This window comes from Eschrichtius robustus, chromosome 9, assembly GCF_028021215.1.
Source record: "Eschrichtius robustus isolate mEscRob2 chromosome 9, mEscRob2.pri, whole genome shotgun sequence".
Taxonomy (NCBI): domain Eukaryota; kingdom Metazoa; phylum Chordata; class Mammalia; order Artiodactyla; family Eschrichtiidae; genus Eschrichtius; species Eschrichtius robustus.
Genome location: NC_090832.1, coordinates 32284342 through 32302667, shown reverse-complemented (window position 1 = coordinate 32302667; position 18326 = coordinate 32284342). Strand labels below are relative to the sequence as shown.

General features: G+C 38.5%; 1 protein-coding gene across 16 annotated transcripts in view; it reads right to left on the bottom strand.

Annotated features, from left to right (window-relative positions):
* EPB41L2 (erythrocyte membrane protein band 4.1 like 2) overlaps positions 1–18326 on the bottom strand; it is a 279077-nt gene that overhangs the window by 104751 nt on the left and 156000 nt on the right. For 13 of the 16 annotated variants that reach the window (XR_011074932.1, XM_068551035.1, XM_068551030.1 and 10 more), the window contains 5 exons: positions 14713–14865; positions 14154–14251; positions 10137–10309; positions 5479–5651; positions 874–936 (listed from right to left, as the gene is read on the bottom strand). Coding sequence is in view for 15 of the 16 variants with exons in the window: in XM_068551035.1 (XP_068407136.1) it covers positions 874–936; positions 5479–5651; positions 10137–10309; positions 14154–14251; positions 14713–14865 (660 nt within the window). In the remaining variant the exon portion in view is untranslated. Of the gene's footprint in view, positions 1–873; positions 937–1185; positions 1222–5478; positions 5652–10136; positions 10310–14153; positions 14252–14712; positions 14866–18326 lie in introns of all 16 variants that reach the window. The other 3 variants (XM_068551037.1, XM_068551040.1, XM_068551041.1) reach the window with 2 other exon arrangements.

Genomic DNA, 18326 nt, shown 5'->3' with positions numbered 1-18326 from the left:
AAAATGACTGTGGCTTGAGATCAGGCACATTTCTTGCATTTGTTCAAAGCAATGTTACGTATTACACTTTAGAGCATTTTAGTAAGTTATGCAAAAATACATTTCCAACAGTTATCAAAGCTGCTGAAAGCAACCGAACGGATTAGTCAAATTACTGAGGATTGCGGTTCTCCACTGAATACACTGCCATGTACTACCCTAAAAGAAGGGGGGAAAAAGAAACAAAAAACCGTTCTCGTGTGACACGGGGAATACAATACATTTTACATTCCTAATTGGGTGGCTAGGTTTTTTTTTTTTTCCTCCTCTTTTCTTTCTTACTTTCTTTCATTTATTCTTTCTTTTTAATCAAAACAAACCCATAAATTAGCATACTCTCAAATGGAAGATTTTAAGTGGACCACATTCCTAATTGCATGGATTTTGGCACTCTCTCGCCCCACCTAAAAAAAAAAATTGTGGACACAGGGCCAAATGACTTAATGCCGATCGACAAATATCTGTTTTGGTGAATGTGTATTAAGGATGGGATCATGTTACTTCAGACTCTAAACCCTGGAGAAAGCCCATTAGGAGAAAATAGGTATACTTGCAGAACTTCAAGATTAATGAATAAAAACTTTATTCATTTGATTACACAGAATTTTTTTTTCCCAGTTGTCACTTTGAGAACTTCTAGTAGATATATTCCTACCTAAGCCACTTTAAAAGAACAAAGTTGGACTGGTAACATGCACTCCCAAGGTGAACCTCCCCCATGCATTTCGTGCACTGTGCTTGAAAGTTGCCAGCCAGCCGGCCTGTGCGTGACCCCCCCGTTCACAGCAGCCTGGCAGCCATTAGGACAGAGTTGTTTTCTTAAATTATACAAACCTCCAACATTAAATTGCTATGTCTGACATAAATATTATCCCCTTCTACTCTCAAGGAATTTTTCTGTGAAATTAAATCACACACAGGGGGGGAAAAGGCAAATAAACATAAGTGTATCAATCAGCAAGCACCAGAAATGACTCAGAGTTGGATAGTCTAAGACATTAAAATAAAAGAGGAATAAAAACCTTAAGAACCTAAAGCTACAAGGAGCAAAACTCACAAATTAACCTAAAAGTGCTCCACCTCCCGCACAATGATAATGGCAGGCAGCAGCTACCAGGTATTTAACTTTGGGGGAAAAATATCCACCTCCTCCAGCTGCGTTTCCTCCTCTTCCGTCTTCGCCTGGAAGTCACCCAGCAAGCAGCCAGAGAGAAGGGGAGTATTAGTGGAAAATGCTACCATCAGTGCAAAGAAGCTGTATTTGAACTTAAATGGTGAACCAGCATTACCAACCTTCACTGTCTGGCCCTCAGAAGATGCAGACTATTAAGCCACTTTGGTCTTTCTTCACCTACAGTGCTGTACAAATGATGGAAATGGTCCTTTGCAAAGGTGGAATGGAGAATGGAAGCTTCACTCTTTCTCAGTCCCTAGATTATGCGCTGCTTTTTAATATGTTTTGACTCAGGAGTGAAAACATGAGAGTGTAAAAATGGCATAATTCAATCTGTTCTAACTTGAAACATCTACATCAACTAGTGGTGAGGGCAAAGTGTGATGATGTAAATTTTGGCTTTCACTTTCTATCAGGGACAAATGTTCACCCTATTATTTAGTTTTTTAACACAGATTTCTTTCCTTGGGGGGAAACTGGTTTATTTTGCTACTTTCATATAAAACGGTGGGTAGTTAAAAACATTCTTGTATTTTATAGCCACTTCTCTTGCATAAAATTCTTTAAGCAAGAATATTTTTTCATAGTTGGACAATTCTCAGTTATCTAATGACCCAAAGAATTAATCTGTACATTTAAAACTAACATAAATACTGATGACTATTGACTCATGGAAGGGAACAGCATAAAAGGAAAATATTGGTTCAGATACCAAAGGAAAATAGTTTAACCTTTACATGTTCTTTTATAGCAGGATTATACATATTCTTTTTCTTCTTTACTGTAATGCCAGTGTCAAATCCGAGAGTTCAAAGTGCTTTTTTTTTTTTAAACTATTCAAGCATTTTTGAGAGGTAAGCAGGGAACTCAGAGTATCTTTTGATCAGCAGGGAAAAATTAGACACAGCCACTCAACAATTTGCTAAGAATCATCTTCCAATTCCTTGGTCAGCACTTAATTCTCGAAAATGTCGATCTGGCATTCTTCAGGTAACCTTCAGGAATCATGGATTCTCCCACTATGCCTAATTACCTTCACATTTTTCTTTAGATTTGCTCTAAATTTTGTGATTTATTTTATGTATTAATAGTAACCACGGATATGGGACACTAAGTCCCCAGACCACATTTAGCAAAACAAATCAAAAACTACTATACATGTGAGCACTGCTTAGTACTGCAGAGGTAGCCCTATATTGGGGCAAAAATCCTCGGATCAAACCAGACACCTAACTTTAAATAAAAGAACACTAAGAGGTCCAGTCCAACCTTAGTGCTACAGAGTCTAAATTTTCAAAATACTATGGTTCATTTTTCACACATATTTCTTAAAGAAAAGATAACAGAATAGTATCTTCCTTACAAAATACGTGATGGTGACTCTTATATATGATTTTGAGTTTAAAAAAAAAAAAAGAAAAGAAAACAAACTACCTGAACTTCATCTGGGCTCCAAATGCTACAATAATAGGGAGACAAGGAGTTTCTGAGATTAGACCTATGCATGTCAGGAGTAAAGGTCACAGATGCATCCTCAAAAATGCAAGAACAAGCTTGGCTTTCTAACAGAGGAATAATAACACTAAGGAATTCTACTAATACATATCAATTACAGTTATGTCCAGTGCATCCTAAGTTCTATATCAAAATAAAGTTTCCATCCTAAAGGAACAGCATTAACATTTATCTGCAAAATGGACAGACCCAAAACAGATTATTAAGGGCAACATAGGTCCCCCTCTCCTTGTTTTTATGGCCTAGTATGGTTCAGGTATTTATAAAATAATCCTACAACTTTGCTCTTAACTTAGAATGTGTGGACCTAGTCAATTAATATCAGTGGAGGGAAAGTGTTTAATTACACTTATTTCTCATGTACTAAAACGATGTGTGTGAAAGTGTGCAGATATTAGTTTGAGGTTAACCAGTGATGGAATTTATGCACATGTTTACACTCTACATTAGGAAGGGTATAAGACGAAGTGGAGTGCTCTTGACCGCACAGATTTAAAGCTCATGCAGGAGAGCCAGCAACTGCTTCCTCTTCCTCCGTTTTGTCATTCAAGTCACAGTCATAAGAAACAGTCAAGGAAGTGGCTTTTGCCTCCAGATAGTAGAGGGATAGAGCCAGAGGAAGGGAAAAGGTGAGAGAAAAAGGCACTGACTGAGAAGCAGAGAGAAGGAGCCCAAAAATGAGGATGAGGGAGGGAAGGAACAAAGGGGAGGTGATGGGAACATAGTGCTGGACGTCGGTGGGGAGGAAGGAGACCCAGACCTTGGGGAGGCTGGGGGAGGCAAGGTACCCATCCTCATCGAGCAGTGAGGGGAAGCGAGGTGGAAAGCGTCTGCAGAAACTGAAGAAGTACCCAAACTCTGAATCCCTGTTCTCAGCCTCTTTTAGAGGCTTCTCGTGGGTGGGAGGACAGTCAGTCTCGGGAGGGGCTTCAAGAGGATCCAAGCCAGAATCACAACCCCCCTGCTCTGATGTTTTGCCCGTGGAAGGGGGCTCTAAGCTGCCTAGTGTGAGCTGATCGGCCTCCCCAAAGGGGTCTTCCTCCGAAATGTCTGAAAGCAAGTCCATCTCAGGGGCTGGCAACACATTTGGGGAAAGAGATGAAGCACAGTGGATGAGTGGTGAAGGTGGGCACATGGAAATAAGCTATTCTCCAAGCAAACCCATGGTTGAATGTGAAATTACACAGCGGATACATTCAAAGGAGAACCAAAAGCAAGAGAGAGAAAGAGGAGAGAACAAGAAATGGGTAGTTAGTGAAAACGTTTACTCAGAAGGATTGTATTAACACAGTGTCATTAGAAACTGAATTAAACGATCCATTTATAAAACAAGAAAACTGGACTACTTTTATCACATACAATTTATAGGTAATAGGTTGATTTAATTATTATTTTTCAACTGGTTGCAAACGGATCCTATGAAACTCAAATAGCATTATTACTTTTGAACCTGGTCGCTGACAAACACTGAAAGCATTAGTGAAAAGGCCAGTCGTTTACCAAAAACAGGCAGAATTTCCCTTGGAATTTAAAAGAACTTTTCTTTTGTATCACATTATCTAGGCAGAATGGAACACAGACTTTCTGAGATTCTCAGCTCTCCTGTTTCCGATGTAAGTAGCCACTCCTGGGTGTCTTGGTAGCATAATCATAACCTATCCTGACAACTTTTCAGTTATTGATAGATACCTTGTTTGCTGTGATTCCTGTTATTCTAAACTAATTTTTAACCAAATCCTTTGCAGAATATGATATTCACAAATTTTTTAACAAAGGAATGAAGAGGATCTAATGGCACGTGCTACCAGAAGCATCTGTCCTTGTAGCATAAGACAGGGCCCCCATGGTGCCCGAGCCCTCCTCTCTGCTGCGGCTGGGGGCTGTCAGTGCAGGAAATCCTGAGACACTGGCAGTTACCTCATCAAGCAAGTTCTTTATAAATTCATGTTGCACGTCTTTAAATTTTTCAAAGTTAAAATTTTGAAAACACTATAAATCCACAGGATGATTTCATTTCTTTTTCATGTTTACTTCCAATGTTACCCATTCAAAAGTTGCTTTGTGCAGACACGGAAAAGAGATCTGAAGAACTCAAAGCCACTTCAAATCAACTTCTAAGTGACTATACTTGCCCAAGGTAATATAAAACAACCCCGACAAGTTTGAAAACACAATATAGGTTACTTCTCTGTTCACTATGGTATACGCACCAAAGAAGACTGAAAGCAACACACCATCTTCTCACTCAGTATTCAAAAAACAATTACTTAAAACTTTCTTCTTCATCAGTGGTAGATTATTAATGAAAAATCATATTTTTCATAAAGACCACCTTTCTTCTTTCAAAAAATTCAAGTCAATACTACAATAGAATAATCAAGACATAGGCTACACATTAAAATTTGCTTGAAACAAACCAAATATGAATTTCAAATCATCACAGATTTATAATTGGGGGCTTAATTAAATAGGATGATCATAAAGATGGACAAAAGACCAATAAATTACTTGCTTGCACTAAGGTAACTTACGCTGAAATATTTTGTTTTGAACAACAACCAGAAAAAGGTTAGAGACTCAGTCCAAACCAGCAAGAGCATACACATACTTGAAAAGTGGGAAATTTTATCAACACAGAACATACAATGACTGATTCTAAAAGATATGTGAGTTCTGAAACAACAAATGCAATAGACAGCCTCTTGTCTAAGTACACATTTAAAGCCACGTATTCGACTAATTTACCATACCTTTCCTTCAGTGAGTTGCACATGTGGGGTTTTAGCTGGGCTTCTAATGTCCCTGCTGCCATCACCATCTTGTACCACAGCAGGGCTCACAGCTCCAGGGCCACGTGCTGAAATCTCCCCAGCAGGGCCAGGAAAATCCTTCGTAAGACTTCGGTCCACAATACCAATCAGAGCTAGTTGAGAATGATCATACGGATTGCTTTAGAACACTTAAGCGATAAAATTTGATGAACACCCCCCTTCCCAGATAAACAGGCACCTTATAGACAATTAATAGAAACGGGAACACTGTTTGATCATGAAAATAACATATCAAATAAACTCATGTTTAAACTTTTAATAAACTCTAGAAGTATTCTGAATTGTAACCCAATAAATTAGACCAAGCTCTCAAGTCACAGATTTTTGAAGGATAGACACTGATCATAGAATTGGCCAGTAGAAGGAGCTCTAAGACCAGATGAAACATCAGAGTCAGGGCACTATGTCAGAATTACAATGTGAGCAGTATTTTAATTCTCCGGAGTCTCTTTAATCTTGCCTGAACTTATTTCTGAATCTACCTATCGCAACAAATAATTACCTAGTTATTAAAATGATTTGCTTCAATAAGTTTTAAGAATTCCTCCATAAAGGGACCTTTAATTAGAACACCAGTCGAAATTGCAACAAGACAGTAAGAGTAGATTTTAGAGAATCAACTTCTATGTTTATATTTTTCGTTTTTCTAACCTCCCTCCTGAATGCCTCAACTTGACCTACAGTAAGTCTAATACATAGAAACCCTCTGCCTTAGCAAATCTGACCTATGTGTTCCCTTCATCTATCCTACAGATGTGCAGGAACATATATCGTGTTGACATTTCTGTCATATGGCAGATCAACCCAAGATGGCCTCAAATCTCAACAAGGCAAAGTGAGTAGCAACCGGCAAAAGCCTCTGTCCATCTGTAGTTTCTTCCCCAAAGAAGAAACCACTGAGGTCATTTCACCAGCATAAAAAGCGCTTTCCTGACACAGTGTGGCTTGCTCTGGCCCCATGCCCCTAGGGAAACCCAGTGTTTAACTTTAGGCTGCAAGCTCTTGGAGGGCAGAGACTGTGTGTGACCCACCATACTGAACTTGGGCAACACCTAGACCTCGAATCTATGTGTTACTAGAAGCCTCTTAATCCACACCCTTCACCTGCCCTGTCCAAAACCTCCTTCTTCTCAGTCTTGACTTTTTGCCAAATACACTCTCATGCTTGCACCCAGTTATTCAAGTCAGATACCTTGAAGTCTCTTCCTTTACCCCTCAACAACCAGCAAGTCCAATACAGTCCTTGGATGTATTTCTAAATGTGGCCAGTTCCTTCCACCTCTATTTTACCACCCAGGTCCCTTTTAAGACTTTCACGGCTCTTAAACACTCATACTTTGGAAAGCCCACAACAAATCATATTAAATATTAAAATGAATTCACATCATACATTAAATATAATTATTTTCTAGGGTTTTTTTGACTTTTAAAAAGATTTTAACAATTTTTCCTTGGAAAGTATATGAGTATGAGTGACTCTTTAACCTATGATTACGGTTTCTAAGCACCCATTACACTCAGAGATTTACTGCAAAATGAGAAACCCTGACCTAGAAATGGCTTCAAATGTAATGATATCAAAATTTTAATGAATATCCAATTTAAAGTTTACATAATGAAGTTGGCAAAATATTGACCCTGCATACTTTTGTTAAACACTTAATGATTTCAGTTTGCAGCTAATAATTTTTGTCAGGTCTTAAACCGTGTAGAACCCTGAGAAGTTTACAGGCCCAAGGCACAGAACCTATGGTGCCAATGGCTAATAGGTCTACTACCATTTGAGACAAAACCACCACGGCTCTCACAGGATTGTTCCTGACCAGTCGGCCTGAGCTTCCTCTCTCATCCTCTCTAATTGTTCTGGACATGGCATCAAGTGATTTTTTTTTTTTTTTTAAAGATAGCACTGTACACATATGTGCTTGTATAAATGTGTACACATGTGTATGTATGTATAACACACACCCATCAATGGTTTCCTAGAATAAAAACCACGTTCGGCACCAAGAGAATGTGGCCTGCAAGGCCCTGTGTGACCTGCTCCCAGCCTACCTCTCCCTATCACTAGTCAGCTCTGACTACACTTGCCTTCTTTCTGTTCCTAGAATGTATCAAGCTGTCCCTAAACTTATGATCTTCAGACCTGCTACTCCTGCTACCTGGAATGCTTTATCTCCTGTTCTACTCATGGCTGCTTCCTTCTCATCCTTCAAGTCTCAACTGAAATGGTTCTTCCTCCGATATGCCTTCCTTCCCCAATGACCCAATCTGTAATGCCCTGATTATACTTTCCACTTTCAGGAAATCATCAGTTCCCCTGCTCTCACATGCATCGGGGGTGTTAGCGCTCTCAATGACTGATTTGCCTCCTTTCTGGTTTGATCGTGCAATCTTGGAATCTCACTGTTCTAAAATAGCTATCCTAAACTGATTTTTATTTTGATATTTGATCTTTAGATATCACATTGATTTTTATTTTCTACATAATCACTAAAAGACTTAATTTGTCAAACCTTGAAGTGAAGAATATTTATATATTTTAATAGCCTGTTTAAAAACAGGAGAAAGAAAACATAACACATATCAACAACAACAAAAAAAGGTATATTGATGGTGTGGTGGGGAAAATAAAGCTCAGTACCAGGTTACAGCCTAGCTTTGCTCTGGGGGAAAAAAAGAACATAAGCCCTATCCAAATAGTTCCCTAGCTGTCTGGTCATGTATTGGCATGAAAAGCCTCCTATTTTTCACAACAACACAATAATCCTTTTGATGGCTTGCCCATCTGATGAATTACAGTGTCCAAAACACAAAAGGAAAAATAATGGATTACTGTGCCATGTTTGTTGCTTCTACTTGTGAAAATCATTGTTTTCAGATACGGACCCACTATAACCTTCTGCGCTAACTGCCCATACAAGATGGTGGGCTTCCTGGAGCACAGTTTATATACCTCAAAGAAAAAGCAGTGGTTTACTGCTCTTTTTAAGCTCTAAAAGTCGCAACATAAGAGTTATAAAAAACCTCATAGTTTAAAACAAAGGCTAAAAAGGACAGTGTTCCAGAAAGAGGAATGATTTCTCTCAGGCATTAAATGACATTGATCACATTTATTCAGCACTTGTATAAATTCTCTGTGACAAGGGGCAAGACTTGAGAAATATTTACATAACCGGGCACATTTTTTGGATTTACTTGGAAAAAGTACTCAGTTGTTGATGAGCTAAAAGATACTCTGACAACTATCATGCAGTAATAATTCACTAAATTTAAATCACTGCATTTGGGAATGTGGACATTTATTTGAACCACAATTTATGATTCTGTTGCACATTTTTTTCTGTGGTCTCATAAAACTATATGAAAGATTCTCCAGAAGCAAGATTCAATAACTATATGTACCAAAATGCCCACCAACAGAACTTGGGAACTATCTCTGTGTGTCTGCCTGGATCTGTTTTCTAAGTTTATTCCAGGAAAAATAGATCAAGGCCAAGGAGTGTCAATCCTTCACTACCGAGAGAAGATTTTTATCTATTAGAATATCCAATCTGTTTAGCTAATTATTTGAAACATAAGTTGTTCAAGTTCGCATTTCAGAAAGATATCAGTAATAACAATCAAAAACAGGTTTTTGCTGATAAACAGTAGTAAAATAGAAATTTTCCAATTTAGCATTACTATTTTTGTATATATGTTTTGAGATTCATCAGCCAAAAAATGTTGGAGAACTACTTCTGGTAGAAAGGTATCCATACCAATTACTTCCTATTAGGTAGAAAGAAAAAAAAAATTTTTAAAGTGTTCTAATATAAAATTAACCTCAGCTCTTTTACAGGAAACCTGCTATTAACCCAAAATTAAACAGGTAATAAGATATATATATAAAATGAAGGGAAGCAACATCAATTTATTTCCATGTGTAATTTATTAAAAAACTACATATATGTAGCTAATGAGAATTCCAATAGAAAAAATTTATACAAATTTATACATGTCTCTCCTTGGGTGTAAGAACAGATGAACACACTATATTTCCTTTTTGTTAAACATTGTATTTAAACTAATCCTTTGAAGCTGTGAATGGTTTCCCATATGCTAGAATGTCTGTTAAGCTTTAGTAAGGGTTTTTAAACTCAAAAATGTGATGATGCAATGAATGTTTTATGTTCCTTTGAATAAAAGTTCTATATATGCTATCACACCAAAAAGCCTTGGAATTACATGTTTGCCATTAACTAACAAGTTCAAGAAATTAAGTCACATAACATATATCACAATTAAGTCAGATCAGTAAAAACATTTGTCCAACATCTCATCAACAAGAACTCAACTAATATTTGTGTGTATTTACAGTGCCAAGAAAATTTAGGTTCAGAATGACAACTTCAAAACACTATAAAATTATTTTCTTATGAGTGTTAAGTAATAGTATTTTATTTACTCAGGAAAAAAAAATGGCTCTCCCTCTAGGGTATTTCTGGGGATCTTATTAATAAGTCGGTCAACATTTTCTGATCCCACTGGATTAGAGAAAGATTAATGGAATCCAGAATCCTAATAAACGTGTTTACCTCCATCTAGACTCCTGGAGACCCGCCTACTAGAAGTGCGTTCAAAGTGCGGTGCCGGCCTGTCAATGAGGGTGCTGGCCTGGCGGGTCTGCGCTTGGGTACGGCCGCTATAGCGGAATTTGGACCCCAAGGTCAGGAATTTGGCTTTTGGTGGCTGCTCTGGAGACACAAGCCTGTGGGGGAAAAAGGGAACAAAATTAGACTTTACGGATTTTTTTTTAACTTTAAAACTATATATTTTAATATCTCGTTTCATTAAGTATGATTATTTGGTCCAAAAAGTGCTGCCTAAACTTTCTAATAAAAATCAACATTATTTATAAACCCTCCTATATACAAGCTTTATGATAATGATAAGATGAATAAATCCTCATTCACGTATTCATGAATAATGTTTTCCTCAACCGGAGCAAAAACGCAGCTGTTTTCAGTGTATATCAAAGGTTATTTATTTGTATTAACTTAAATCATTTATATAAACACATATGTCTGAATTCTTGCTCCAAGCCAGAAGTGCCAAGTAGCAATCCATTACCATTAGTAATTCTTAATATTTATGTCTATTTCTCTGGGAAAGAACATCTAACTCAGGAATGTGTCCCATCAAGTGATGCTGTCCCGTGAAGAACACAGCACACAGTGGATCTGTAGGGATGACTAACACCCTTTCTTGCCAACACAATTCTACTCCTTAAACCCCAGGTCCGTAATGAATGAAGTACAACTCCTGATGGCAAGTACTTCCAGACTTATGTGAAAGCACGGTTTCAGTAAATGAGCCAAACTTGTCTGGAATACGACTGAAATTATCTTGCGTTCACTGCCTGATGGAGAGCTGGCAAAACATCTTAACAAAAAAGATAATCCCAGAGCTCTTAGAGAATGTATTAAATAAGAAGACTGCAGTTGACAATTCCAGAATATGGAGAACTCCACCAAAATTTTTCCTATCATTATCCAAAGAAGAGTGGTTTCTTAGAGAGTTCTTTACCGTTCCGAGTATTACTAGCATTTCTGCTCAACTTTTAGAAATCTTCTGCTTAACAAGCAATGAAAAGAGAGTCAAGTCAAGGTAAAGCTACATGTAGTAATACAAGAGGCGCTCCCCCATCAATTCGGGATTCTCAATCATATTAACCCAGGAAAACAACGTGTTAGAATGAGACTGATGAAAAAAGAACTAATACACTCACATTTATTTTATCATCCATTCATGAAGCATGCTCTGTAGGTACTGGGAGATCAACAAGTGGACCAAAAGAGACATTTCTAAAAAATATCTCAAAGGAGAAACATGCATCATGACCCAAAAGGAAATACCCTCTCCACCACAAAATTTTAAAAACTAAACAAAAGACAACAAGTGCTGGCGAGAATGTGGAGAAACTGAGACCCCTGCATACTACTGGTGGGAATACAAAATGGTACAGAAGCTACGTGAGACAGTAAGGAGGCGCCTCAAAAAATTAAAAATAGAACCACCACATGAGCCATCAGTCCCACATGTGGGTATTTTTCCAAAAGATCTGAAATCAGGATCTCAAAGAGATATTAGCATTCCCATGTCCATTATACCACGTCACAATAACTAAGATATGGAAACAACCTCACCATCCATCTACGAATGAACGGATAAAGGAAATACAGGATATACATACAATGGAATACTATTCAGCCTTTAAAAAAGAAGGAAATTCTGCAATATGTAACAGAATGGACCTGTTACATTCTGGAATGTAACATCCTTGAGACGGAATGGCCCATCTCAAGGAGGGACCTTGAGAAGATTACGCTAAGTGAAACAAGCCAGACACAGAAAGCCAAGTACTACATAATTCTACCTATACGATGTATCCAAAATAGTCAAAATTCACAGAATCAAAGACTGGAATGGTGGTTACCAGGGGCTAGAGGGAGGGTACGATAGGGAGTTGTTAATCACCAGGCAAAAAAATTTCAATTAAATAAGATAAATAAGCTCTAGAAAGCTGCTATACAACACTGTACCTACAGTCAATAATAATATATTATACATTTAAAATTTGTTAAGTGATCTTGCCACAATAAAATAAAATTATTTAAAAAGAAAAAAAAAAAAAAAAAAGACTAGAGGCAAACAGGAGAGTGAGACTGGGTTATCTGGTACCCTTCTGCAGGTTCACTTCAGTTGACTATATCTCAACCAAAGGCCACGTCTTCCCAGAATGAGCAGCTCCATATGAGGATTTTCTCTTACTTCCAGTTTACAAAAAACATAAATCCAAGAAATACAAGGAAAATATTTTAAAGGCAGATATAAGTCATAATGCAAAAGAGGGAAAATCATTAACTAGAGGATTTTTATTCTGTCTATGTCAAACTGAGATAAAGTGCTTTCTTGCCCAACTGGCACTGGTGACCACATACACAAAGTATTAGCTTACAGATTAATTTTCTGATCACAAAGAAATCCTTAAGCAATTAAGCTACAATTAAACAGAAACTAGTACTGAAACAAAAAAGTGTTGACCACAAACATTTATGAGCTTTCTCTAAAAGAATCTTTTTGGTGATTTAAGTCAACGGTAACATGACTCCTCTGAAATGAGTATATCAGAGCAGTTTTGAAAATAAATAGCACACTATGCTACCAAACTAAGAATAATGATGATAATGATAAACATTATTTCATACCAGAAATGGTTCTAAGTTTGTTTCACGTGAGCTATATCATTTAGTTTTCAAAACAACCCTATAATATAGGCACTATCATCACTACCACCATCACACAAATGATGAAAGGGAGAGACTCACAAAGGCTGAGTAACTTACCTACAATCACACACCTAGTATGTGGAAGGGCAGCATTAGACCTTAAGAGTGCAAAGCAAAAACTTTAAAGGTGAAGGGTCTAGATATCACAGCTATCTAGACTGCAGTAATAGGAAACTGAGGAAACAGAGAAAAGGAAGATCAGCAAACCACACTTTGCTAAGAAAAGCAATGTTAAAAAGTATGCCCCTGAATAAAAGTATGAACGGAGACAGGACAAAAGCTATAGGAGGCTAAAAGGTCTAAGGAGATCTTCTGGGTTTTTTTGGTTTTTCAGGGAGCAAGACATGGACATGTTTATTGGCCAAAGAACTCATCGAAGCCACCCACTGGGGGCACATGATTTACAAAGCGCAATCCTACGTGAGGCATGAAACAAGGGATCAAGGTAGAGGAATAAAAGTTCTATATATGCTCTTTCTTGAGACAGGAGAGGAAGAAAAGAATGAATGAAGGGAGAGGGAAACGATGCTTAATTATAGACAAAAAGAGAAAAAGAGAAGATGCATGAAACCAAGAATGCTCATGACCCACAGCATCTACTATCAGCATACCCTCCAATGAAGGGCATCTGAGCAGAGGGGCCAGGGTGCCCTGGGGCTCAAGAAGACCAGGAATATTTGTGATGGTGGCACTAGGATCCAGCTGATGTGGGAAATGATCTCTCTGCAACTGCACCAACCCAAAGCACTGTCTATCTGGACAGTTATGCTACTGAAAGCAACACGTGGTAGCACAGGTATAGAAATGGTGAGGTCGGGACACAGGACTCATCCAGGACCAGGAGACTGGAGGCTGATGTGCAAAAAGGGACAGGGACTTAGGGGGGAGAACGCTCCTGACAAAGTAGCAAAGGGACAGAGCACAGGGTTCAGGCTTGGTCTGGCTGGGAAAGAAGTAAGACAGGAGGGAGCTGATAAGAGCAACTAAGTGAAGCCTAAGGTGAGTGACAGTGAGAGAGCGGCAGCCGGGGTGGGAGGGTATGGTGGTGGAAGGGCAATGGAGTGGGGGACCACTGCAGAGGCAGAGCAGTTCTGAGCCAGGACTAGCACGGCATGGTGACAGAAACAGATACACGAAGAGGGAGGGCAAAGAACCATAAAGCAGTTGTGGCTGGGTCTGCCACACTATCCACTGCCCCCTCCTAGGATCTAGACGGTACCAAGAGCTGTTTTCATGAATCCCAAGCTGTTTTCTCAAAATTACCTGTAGAAAGTATGATGTTCCACGCACACTTTCCATAACCTTTTCGCTGCCCGATGGTTTGGCAGTTTAAAGCCAATGGTGCTCTCAAACTGTTCCAGCTAGAATAAATCCATAAAACAAATCAGCATATCTCTTAAGAGCTGATTAGAAGCTACTGAAAAACATGGATTCAGATATTTCACTAAGAAGTAATTGTTCTTCTTGAAAAAGGGCAAATATCAACTACTGACATAAATCAGCTATCCCTCAATATCCACTAAAATTCATTTTACCACCTTCCTATCGATCTTGACCACTTAGTTGATGCAAAGATTCCTCTTCTGTGAAATTGTGGCTATTGCTTGTTTTTTTATTTAGTCAACAGGAATAGATATATGCAAGTTTATCATCAAAAACCCTGACACTTTTTTTTTTTTTTTTTTTTTTTTACCCTGGAGGAATAAATAATAGTTCATTTTCTTAACATTCAATGGAAAAGAATTCTGGTAGCTCGTGGCCATAAAGGAGAACACCGACAAAGCCCGATTAGATATGCCAAGGGCTACATGACTCTGCTTACCTCTGCTGGCCTAACTTTAATGTAGAAGTTACTGCGCTTATAGGAGATTTTCAGGATTTTCGGCCAAGCAAAACGATTGATTCTCAGTCTGTCTTTGTAGATGAGAAGCCCATTAGCACACACGCCCAGCTTGATGTCCACGCCTTCTGAGTCCTGCCAAGCGTAAGCCATTTGACCATGGTTAGGGCTGTGAAAGTTATATAGGTAGGGAAGTCAATGAGCCCCCTCAAACCATGATCAGGAATGCCAATTTAACAGGTCTGTATTTCAACTGCAGTGACAGTACACAAGTTAATAGAAACAGTAGGACATACAACACATCTTAAACCTAGATATTCCTCTTGAGGGGTCAGATTTGAGATATGGCAACATGACTACAGGACACAACATTCTTCAAAAGGCCTAACTCATATGCCCTCGAGCTCGGCTGTAAGAGCTAAAAGGGAGGAAAGGAAATAGACCTGAATTTAGACATCCTGAAGATACAGGAGATAAAACATGTTGCCTAGAGGCTATTCCAGCCCCTGGGGACAGTCTGTCGGCTTACCCTAAGGTGCAGTCAGCCATTTTACTGTAGGCAAATTTATCTCAGATGATTATGCTAGCTAACAGCTGCTAAGTAACACCTATATTCTGGACAACACCAACTCCTCACAGAACATTTCTCTTCTAGGCTGATGGTGTTGAAATCTTTGAATTCTTTCAAGCAGTTTTTCAATAACACTAACTGCTGACATCCCGTTCTCATTACAACATTCCTTTGGCTGGCATATTTCAAAGGACTACAGACTATTCTTGAACTTACTGTTTTCTTTCCTCGGCGTTTTAATTTGGAAAAGATGACAATCTAGAATAATCGCCAGCCTGAAAGATTTTTTTAAAAATCAAATACATTTACAGACAAAAGTAAAAAACTGCCTCCTCACATTTCAAGTAGTGGTTGAAGATCTAATATATACAATATTCAAATATCTTTAAGAGAAGAACTAGATCTCATTCAAGATACGGAAAATTGAAGATTATTATTCAGAGATATTCACATTTTCAGAAATCATTAACAACACGGCACAAATTCTCACAAAATATGCTGAAACAAACCCCACATAGTCTAGGTTCAAGTCAATAAAAATATAACATTTCAACTGCCTTGTTACTGAGAACAATTTAACGCAATTTATTTCAGTTTTTTTAAAAATAGAAATACAGTACTAGGTAACTGATGCCAATGGCATTCACTGCTGTGATATGTGAACAACTCATATATACGAATAAAATTACATTAGACCATCTGAACAGTTTTAAAAATCTCATCTATAAAGGTGCTTTATTCACCCATATCCTGACAGCCACAGTTCTCTCTAGGAACAGAGTAAAAAGCCAGAGTGAACCAGGTACAGGTGCCCAAGCAACTTGGCACCAGACACAAATGACGTGCTTGCCCAAAGTATCACTGGCCAGGGACACAGGGAGCAGGCCAGAAGATTGCCCAAGAGAGCATGTTCTCAGCACAAATAAGGAGGCAACCCTCATCTGAAACATTAAACAAAGCTATCTCTAGTGTGAGGCAATCTTTCAACAGGACATTGAAAGCTATTTTATCTGACTGAAAAATAAACACAATCGGGATCCAAGTAAATCAGTTGAGGTCCGATTGTTCCACATATTGTTTTAGAATTATCAGTATTTGTGTGAATAGAAATTACAGATACAGGGAAAGAAGTTAAGGGGAAAAAAAGCATGCCTTAGTTCTCCATATTTGACTTCTGCCATTCAGCAACAAAGTCAGAAAAACAAACTAATAAAAAAGAAGCATCTTCTCCACCTTGCTCACTGCCTCAGGAAGCTACCCCATGTGGACATCAACAGGATCCCACTCCCACTGACTTCAGCCAATGGATAGTTCTTGAAGAAGATCAGAGAGAGGGAGGAGGGCAAGGAGGTCAGGGTTTTTAATACCCAGACTCCTTCCTTGTGTGGTCACATCAGGGTGCCTATATCCTTAACAATCGCGGCTCCTCTCAAGACAGCCCTCTCCACACAGATCTCTCCCCTGGGTTCTGGTAACGACTCTTTGCCTCACCACCCCCCCACACCCAGAGGGGTTAGGAGAGCTGCTGTTACCAGCTCATGGGCATCATTCTACTCTTGTGGTTTCCTTCTATCTTTGTCAAGAGCCCTTTTATTCAACACCCTCACCTTGTCCTAACGTAAGTGTGCCATTAAGAACTCTTCTGACGATAAAATATTAATTTAAAAAAAATTTTTAAATATGATCTCAAGGCGATGAAAAAGGTATAAAGGTACAAAACTTTAAACTACATGAAAAGTTCTCTTACATTGCTACAGATTTTTTTCCCATGGGCTACAAATATCTTGCGCATCAGATACTATCTAAGTCCACCAGACGATAAGTTGAATGAATGCGTGTTATTCTCATTTTTTTTAAGTGATCTACTCCTAACCACACCGCAAGAACTGGAATTACACTTATAACAAAAGCAGCAGCTTTTTTACTTTTCTAACATACAACTTCAAAAACAAGAATCCCGAAACCTTCCAGGACTGTCATCTAAGGACTGCTTTCTCACTAATGATCAACAAAAGCAGCAGATGTAAGATTCACGTGTGGCAAGAATAACAGGGTTTAGAGGAGAGATGGGCTCTGGGAGTCCTTCTGATACCAGATCTGCTCTGTCCTCCCTCCCTTATTTCTGTTTGCCTGCTAAACCCAGCCTGCCTGTCCCCGTCATACAGAGAAATGAGCTACAAGACACTCAAGTGTGGAGAAGATCTGTGTTACCTCCTAGTTGGATTTATCAGCAGACATCACACAGATGGGACTACTTTACACTATGTGGCTTAAGGCAACAAGCCAGATAGTGTAACAAGCCATATGCATTCTGTTTTATGTAGTTTTTGTAAAAACAAAAACATCCAACCCTTAAATGAGATAGTGTAAGTGAAAGCACTTTTAAAAATTAAGGGTATACAGCACCTAGCAGTTAAAAATGTTGCTGCCAAAGACTATTTACTAACATGGAGAAGTGTTTATATGAGCAAGTTAAAAAAAAAAATTTATGAAATAATACTCATGGTATAATCCCATTTTTAAAATGTGACTTCAACTGCTCAGAGATTTTTTTTTAAATAAAACAAGAAAATACCAAAATACTAACAGTGCTTGTTTCTGCATAAAGACATTTCAGTCTTTTTATATTTTTCTGTTCACCTCTATCTTCTGGGATGAAGATGTATTACTTCTGTAATAAGGAAAAATATTTAAAGAATAAAGGAAGGCACACAGGAAAAAGGAGTGCTTTGCAAATATGAAGTACTATTAGCACAAAAGCAAGCATTAGTCATCTGAGGCCAAGGGAAGGAAGATACCTTTGGGTGACAGGCTTTCCTAGGGATTTCTCAAATCATATAACCTGGGCTTCCTGAACTTCACCAAGGGACTGACGGGTCCTTTAAAAGCAGGCAACAATAGGTTCCCTCTGCATGTTGAGCCGACTCTGGACATATTTTTCAAAACCAAATGCATCTTTCATCTTGCCTCTTGTACTCTCCACCTACTGCTCCCGCCCCGACTCTCCCTACTACCTGATCGTCCA